Genomic DNA, 8,635 nt, shown 5'->3' on the forward strand with positions numbered 1-8,635 from the left:
CAGTGAAGCAACGTCCTCCACAACTAGACTGAAGAACAAAAGGACAGCAACTTGTCTGTTCCCCTTCCCCCAATTCCCCAATGCTGTTCCCATCCCCCAATTCCTCAATAAAAATCTTAAAAAAAAAAAGAATGTTTAAAACTCATGTCTATTTCTAACACATGACCAATCAAAAAAGGCTCCCAGATACTCTCATAAAAATGTAAATGGTAAAAAATGCAACATTTCATCTTTGAGTGAAGAATCAATAATACATTCCTCACTTTACATATTTGTGCTATCTAGATGTTCAGGAAATTTAGATCTTTTTTGTAAAGCCCAATTTATTGAAAAGTTACTGCTCTAAGGATTAAGACACCCACACTTTAAACTCAATTAATTACGTGTCATATTTTGACACGTAATTTTGAACAAGTTATTTTGCCTCTCTAGTTTTATTTTTCTCATGCAGAGTAGAAATAATAATAATCACCAAACTATAGAGTGCATAAAGAAAAATACTGCACAGGATGTAATTACAGTAATACATTTTTGTGGCTCTGTACAGCTTCCTTTCATGTAAAAGAGTCACACCTAAGACATTAAACAAGCCAATGATGGGAGTAGGAGAGGAATTAGCCCCATTTTACAGATGATAACATAGAAAACAAGTTCAGAGAGGTTAGATGGCTTACCCAAGGCCGCACTGAACACTGCACAATCAAAAGCTCTTTTTCTTACTCTATAATATACTGCCATCACAAATCTGGGGTGGTAAAGAGTTGTTTTCTCATGCCCAAACTACTATGAAGACTACCCAAGGAAAGCTGTCAACAATTAAACAGAAAAGGGTCACTTGAGATTGTTATGAGTCAAAATTACCCACCAGGTCATTATCTGGGTATAAAACTATGATTAATAATAAGTTAAATAAAAGTCCTTTAAAGTAAATTTCTAAAAGTCCCGTTATGTACTAAATTAACTTTATGCCTCTTGCACTAGATACACCACCCTGCTTGGGGGATGTGAAGTGGAGAGGGGAAGGGTTTCATCAGGAAAAGTTAAGTTCTCTGAAATGCAACAGGATAAGACCCTCAAAGCTATAAACTATGAACAGGGGCAGGCAACAGCTTGCAGACTATAGCAGCAGACCTAAGCCAAACCAAAAGAGTGCCAGGCTGTGGTTTAAAGAAAATATGCAATCTGGACGTTTGCACTTCAAGTTATGCTACTGCAAAGTAATTAGTACCATTTATAGTAAAAATATGTAAAGTTTTAAAGGCTAATTCCAATTCTTCATTATAATTGGATGGGATTCCATAGTAGCTTGGGGCTTTTCTGTCAATAGAAGCTCTTTTGATGATATAGTCAATGGTTCAAAAGCCACTCTCAGAGAACCAAAGAATATAACTATCTATCACAGGCATATAATACATAAAAGGCTCAAATATGCAGTCACCTATAGAGGCTTTAGTAAGGGCACTATCAGCTCCAGTTCTTTATATGCTACACTGTTAAAACTTTCTTCAGCACAACCTCTAAGAGTGCTGTTTACTGAAGGCTCACATAGTAGGCTAGAGATATGTGCAAGTTACTGAAAACTTAAACTTAATTCACAGTCACTAAAATGTAAAATACCTTAACTTTTCTATTCTTCAAGGTCAAAATAAACTTTGCCTCACTTTCCCTCTCCACCCCCAAGAAAATGGGGTATTCTAAAAGATATAAGATGAAACCGTCAATGCTTTTATAAATACAAGTCGATCCTCCGCAAAGAAAGCTTAAGATGCCCATATTCTACTTTGGTATTGATTCTAAGCCTTTTAACAGTTTAAGCTGACCACAAACCTCCCCTTCTACTTCTATACAACAATCTAACTTCCTTTTAAAAATGAGCCTTCTTATACCTCCTGTCCCTTGTCTTATACACACACACACACAACCCCCAATGAAGAATAGTCTGAGGCCGAAGGAACACATGTGCAAAACACATGTTTTTAATTAATCCATTGCTCACCCTTAAAAGCATGTTGTTATAATGCAACACGATAGTCTATATAGAACCCCATAACACCAAATTTGAAAGCTAAAACAAAAATGCCCCATAGCAGTCTGAGTAATAAAAAAACAAAGATGAAAAAATAAGCATTTTAACTACTGTATTATAATATATCACTAACTTTCTTTAAAGACAAAATTCTCCACACAACTTTGAACACAATCAAAAAGAAGAGGAGGAGGAGATTTTAGAATCTAATTTCCTATTGGTCAAGAAGTCAAACAAATGCAATAGCCAAGACATGGAAGCAACCTATGTGCCCATTGATAGATGATTTGATAAAGAAGAATGTGGTGCATATATACAATGGAATACCACTCGGCCATAAAAAAAAAAAATGAAATCTTACCATTTTCAACAACATGGATGGACCTAGAGGGTATTATGCTAAGTGAAATAAGTCAGGCTGAGAAACACAAATACCATATGATCTCACCTATATGTGGAATCTAAAGAACAAAATAAACGAACAAATGAAAAAGAAACAGACTCATACATACAGAGAACTGACGGTTGTCAGAGGAGAGGGAAATTGGGAGCTGGGTGGAAAAGGTAAAGGGATTAAGAAATACAAATTGGTAGTTACAAATAGTCATGGAAATGTAAAGTACAGCATAGAGAATATAGTCAATAATGTTGCAACTATGTATAGTGCCAGGTGGGTACTAGGCTAATCAGGGGGATCACTGCATAAATTATATAAATGTCTAACCACTATGCTGTATACCTGAAACTAATACAAAATAATATTGACTGTCAACTGTAACTAAAAAAATAATTTAAAATTTTTTTAAAGTATAGTAATATTTAAAATCAAATGTAACAACATTGTTGACCCAATTCACAGAACACCTTATGACATTTTTTTCTACTACAATTCCCAAATTTGAAGAGCCATATAATACATATGCCACAAAGTAGATGATAAAGCAAGAAAATAAATTGATATCCATGATATATTACATATGGATGCTCTCAGTACCCTAAGTATTTGTCAATGAATGCTAAAGTAAGGCATATACCAGCCAAGGTACATACAGGGGGAATATCCAAAGACTAGTCAATCTCCCTTACTTATTGAACACACAATAATCAGTAAACTGTAAAAAAAAAAAAAAGAAAAAGAAAAAGTATAAATCTTATACTTGAATAATTTTAAACTTTTCAAAGTGTTTCATATTCATTATCCTATCAGACCATTGCAAAAAAAAAAATTCCTTATGTAGAGACTTGCCACAAAAGTAACAAATCCAAGATCACAAAGGTAGATAATCAAATCTGAAACTTGATTCAAAAAATATATTAGCTCTGTGGGAGAAAATATAAACATGTACAAGTTCTTCCTTAAAGCTCTCTTAAAAAAACAAAAACAAACAAAACTATTCCTAGTTAAAATATCACTTAACTTATAAAACCTAGGCTAACATAAAAACTAAATTAAAATGTGGTTACATTTATAACAAAGCCAAAATTACCACTTTTTTTAGCCAGGATTCATATGAAAAACCTTCCATCAAAGAAACACTGTAGGCTCCTAAGTGTGCTGGGCACTGGGGTGACTATAAGAGAATTCTAACAGAGGCTTCTTGCTTTTCAGAAAGTTTACACTCTATTTGATAAAATGATAAAAGAAAACAATGCTAAGCTGTGTTCAACCAACCCTCCTGGTTGGAGAAACCTTACAGGGTGGTTCTGCAGAACCCCAAGTAACAAGCATACCGAGAAGTGAAATTGCAGTGAGTTTAGTCTAAAAAACGAAGTTTGAACTGCACATTGAAGAATGGACAGGAATTAGAAAAGCCCAAAGGAGGAATGAACGCATTCAGGGGCCTGCATAAACAAAGGCGGAGATGCAGGAATAAGCATGAAATATACAGACGAGACTGAGCCAACCTGCCTGGAACATGGGTGCAAGCTGAGGCATAGTGAGAAACAGTTTGGTAAATTAAGTGGGGTCAGTTCCCAGTAGACTGCTGTGGCCCAAGGAGGTGCTGTTAAAATATTAAAATCATCGAATATTTAAACTAGAAAGAGAACCTTACATATTTTCTAGTCAATTCTTTTACAACAGATGAGGAAATCTAGGATCGATAGAGATCTAATGGCTAGCATGAGGGCAGAGGCCGGGAAGAAGCAGAGCAAAACTCAGACTCCCACATAGGAACCCCAGCTCAGTGATGCGCAAGACCGTGGTGTACTAGAGAAAGCACGTCTGTCCAAGGATCAATGAGAACATCAATATATAAAGATCTGCAGGCATACATACAAGACAGTATTGTCTTGGGAATTAGAGGAAACTGGTTTCCAGGGTAATGGAACACCACAGTGACATTACAGTTGAGCAAAACCCACTGTTTTGCCACAAGAAATCACTTTCAAGAAAGCAGCAATCCAGAAGGAAAGCTGAGGCAGAAGCTACTTTTCGGAGTTACAGAGAAATGGATGTGTCAACATTAGAGGCAGCAGGTATCAGGCAACAAAAGGAAGATTAGTCCAGAGAGAGAAAGCTATGGACCACGCAAATGTTTAAGACGAAAGAAATCTTAGTAAGTGTGAAGGTGAAGAGGAAGGCGATCACAGAAAGACTAAATTAGATGCTAGATAAGATGGGGGAGTGAGGGAGCACAGAGGACCAGCTGGAAGTTTTTGGTTTTTTTTTAAGATAAGTTCCAGGATAAAAAATAAGCATTTTTTTCTCATTCACCATATAATACCCTTTGTCAAAAGAGTATTCATTTTCAACTACTTATAAATAAGGCCTTATAAAAATGGTAGGCCAGGCTTTAAGAGCAAGGCTAGGAGATTATCTTTTTTTTTTTTTTTAATCCAAACCGGCTTCAAAGTTTTAACAAATTTATCTGTTTGGCCAATTAACACGTAGCTAGTAACTTCAAAGACACTTGCCAATCATTTTAGACTGAATTTTACACCACATATTGAAAGAACATCTGATTAGCATTCAATTTACAACAACCAATATGCTATTATTACAAATCAAAAATCAGAGTTTATTCTCTAATGTGTTCTTTAAAATGTTATGTTTTGGGGGCTTTTTATATACTGTTTTTACTTGACCAGATATGGAAAATGTAAGTGATTAAATGAAAACATTTACAACAAGTCATTTGAGGATAACTTCTGTTCAATTTCTTAAAAAGAAAATTTTTTTTTTCAAATAGCCAGTTTTTCTTTACTCCCTTTTAGAAACAAAGCCCTACAGAGACTTTGGGGGGAGGGGGGCATGTAAGAAAGTCCTCTCTAATTTGTTAATTAACCTAATGAGCCACAATTGAAAGCTACACACCTAAAATTTGCCAATTTCAGTTTAAAAACTTACTGTTGAGCACCATAAAAGCAGGTTAAGTAGAAGCAGGAGATATTAACTGATACATTCAGCTTTCTGGCATCTACTTTTGCAACTGCCATTTCCCAAATCAAGGAGGTAATTATTTTTAAAATTCCTAAGAATCATTCAACTTAGCCCATAAATATTAGGTGCAGTCCCAGCAGGTTACAGGAATTTTATTTTACCCACTTGGAAACAAGGACTTGAGCTCAAAATGTCAAGATGGAACACTACCACTTCTTTTTACTGGGTCTGCTGCACCACGTTGCTGAGCAATACCCATCAGAGTACAATATGTAATCAGCAGTGGCTAGTGATGATGCGTTTCTGCTTAAATCGCCACAAATGTTACAAGTTCAACCAAAACATCAATTCAACCATAAACAGAGTTGCCATCTTTTGACATGCACATGCTCTCTGGCTCCACATACTATGTATCTTCTATATAATAATAATTTTTAAAAAGCTGCTTGACTCCCTCTGCAGCCATTGAAACAAAGTATGGACAATGTATGCAAAATAAAAAACTTTTAGAAATAGTTGAAACACTTTAACACTCTTATACAAATAACTCCCTACATAGAAGGCTTTTTCCTCCCCTCAAGAAAAATGTAAACTCTTTCCTCTTAACTATACTTAATCGGTTTTTTTTAATCCTATGAGGTACTTATCAGTAAAAATATCCCTGATTTTCCAGCATTCAATACTTTTCATATTGAGGCTCTTGTTATTAGGTCTGCTATATGACCTTGGAAAGTCATTTAGCCTCTCTTTGCCTCAGTTTTCTCACTTTCCCAACTTAAGGTAAACTCTAATTTGAATTAAACATCTATTACTTCTATAACAAATTAATGTATATAAATACCTTATGTTAAAACACTAAAAACCTTTATACTTTTGCATCTCAAAGTCAGTGGACTTTAACCTTGTAAGAGAAAAATAGAGGAATAATTTGTCCTATGTATCTTTCCCTTAATTACAACATAAGGAATATATAAAGAATGCTTCTGTTTAAAACTCTTATGTCCTTAATTTTTAACAGATGGTGGTGAGTTTGATTCCACAATATTCATAACAAAGCAAACAACAAAGCCTAAGGTCTTTTAACACTGGGGACAAAAAGAAGGAAACATTTTCTTGCATCACTGGCCATATAATCAAAATCATCCCTCTTTTAAAATTTAGAAAACTATATTTTTCTGATGTGGCATGTAAGCCTAGAGATCAACAGGTTAAAGTTTAAAAATTGGGGGGAAATTTTAATTTAAAAAATTGGGGAACAAGTGTGTGAATCCTTCAAATTTCTGCATCCAGATTATGCTGTCTACAAGGTTCCGTTTTGGAGTTCTTCTGTGTGCCTTTTTAAAATTACACAGAGAAAGCCTTTTTTTCTACCAAGTTTTAAATCTAATGCTCTATCAATAATATAATCCAATATATGCGGTAACATTTTGCTTCCTCAGATAAATTAGTAATACAGTTGGTTTACAAAGCTTTTTGGTCTGAAGCAGAAGGATGGCTGAAACAATTCCTTCAAGTCTGACAGCTTCGTAATTCTGTTTTATCATTGTAATTTCTTCTCAAATCTCTTCTCAATTCCTCTGCTTATTCCCAAATATCTTTTAGGTAGGTCAGAAACGCTATGAGTCCTGGAAGGAAATGTTTATGGATCAAATAAAAGTGGAGCCCTCCTTCCCCCTCCATTCAGCTCCCATAATCAGTTTTATGATTATATCCAGTAAACAAAAAAGATTGAGTCAATCTTAAACGGTTCCCTCATCACAGGAAGCCTGCAGTAGACTTGCAGCTGCAAAAAAAAGCATCCCTTTAAACCATCCTCAGTTACCTACAGCAACACAAAGTTAAACGAATTCCCATTGACAAAAGGCTACGTGTGCATTCATTCTGATTAGCCCTAGGATTTACTGTGTGAGGCTAAGGGAATAAAATGGCACCTCCCCAAGCTATGAAACTTTTTTTTTTCCATCCCAAATATTCTCAATGAAAGTTCTGTCAACCAAGAGGTGAGAGTTAAAAACAATAACAAAACACTAGCAGAATTCTCCGGTTCCGCGACCACATCCCAGCTGTCTTTGCTCTCTCAGTTGTCAGTGGCTCGGATGCAGTTTCCCACTCTCCCACTTTCCTCCCACTTCCCTTACTCCCCAAGAAGCTCACTCAGGAAAGCAACATTCACCTTCTCAGACCGCTGGCAAAAAAAATAATAATAAAGACAGAAACTGCAACTATCAAGGAAGGAAAATCGGGGAAAAGATTTCAGAAGCAGGAGGGAACAAGAACCATGTTTCCACTGCAAATGGCAATGTAGAGCCAGTCTTGTCTCATCAGATACGAGGGGACGCCCGTGTGGGGCATCAAAAAAAAAAAAAAACACCGTGCAGTGTGGGTGCACTTGGAGCTCTATAGAGACAGGCTGAGACGATGGAGCAGAAAGTCAGAAAACCTGGGCTTTCCTTGCTTTCTTCTACTCTTCCCCCTCCAAGAGAGGAAGCTTAAGAAACTGGGGGAGGGGCGGGATGTTATCGTTCTCCAACTGGGGGTACACAAGACGGGCCTTGGGGTGCCTGCAGTTACTCACCCCCAGTGAGGAGACCCACTGAGGAAAGAAGAAACCCCTAAATGTTACCCACCTCCGTTCATTAAAAAAAAAAAAAAAGTAAGGGGGGTCATGATTAAATCCAGATGGAGAGCCCCAGGTCACTCATCCTTATTAGCAAGAGGATGGGCTGGGATAAAGGGGGAAGAGGGTCGGTCAGGGAAAAGGCCCCGCTCCCCGATTTAGGAGGGAAGGGGCGTCCGAGCTACCAGCCGTCCCCTCCTTCCCCGCACCTCCCCCTAGGCCACCCCCACTTATCCCCCCTTCCTTTCCTCCAGAGCCTGAGGCAGCCGCGGGGGAGGCGGCTGCCCCTTCCCCCCCTCACCCACTGCGTCCCCACCCCCATTCCGCTCCCACCTCCCGCTCGCCACGGGCCCTTTACCTGCTCGTCGAAGCGGTTGACCACGGCCTGGACCCATTCCACCGGCCTGTGCGCGGCCATGTCCTCCCCGCGGCCGGGGGACGGCGGAGGGACGGGTCGGCCGGCGCCCAGGGCCGGGAAGAGGGCGGGGAGCGGGGGCTGAGGTGAGGGAAGAGTCGAGGAGAGGGTCTGAGGAGTGCAGGCTCCGATCGTTCCCACGGGGGTGGGGATGGGGGGCCTGCGCCCAGCCGGGAGGGGGAGAGGGGAAGGGGG

General features: G+C 38.4%; 1 protein-coding gene across 1 annotated transcript in view; it reads right to left on the reverse strand.

Annotated features, from left to right (window-relative positions):
* The window catches only part of NF1 (neurofibromin 1), a 246,631-nt gene extending 238,002 nt beyond the window's left edge, over positions 1–8,629 (reverse strand). Inside the window, exon 1 of the mRNA XM_019646973.1 lies at positions 8,384–8,629. Within this exon, the coding sequence (XP_019502518.1) occupies positions 8,384–8,443 (60 nt within the window). The 5' untranslated portion in view covers positions 8,444–8,629. The remainder of the gene's footprint in view (positions 1–8,383) is intronic.
* Positions 8,630–8,635: the final 6 nt, after the last annotated feature.

Source organism: Hipposideros armiger, unplaced genomic scaffold (genome assembly GCF_001890085.2).
Source record: "Hipposideros armiger isolate ML-2016 unplaced genomic scaffold, ASM189008v1 scaffold_108, whole genome shotgun sequence".
In the NCBI taxonomy this organism is placed as follows: domain Eukaryota; kingdom Metazoa; phylum Chordata; class Mammalia; order Chiroptera; family Hipposideridae; genus Hipposideros; species Hipposideros armiger.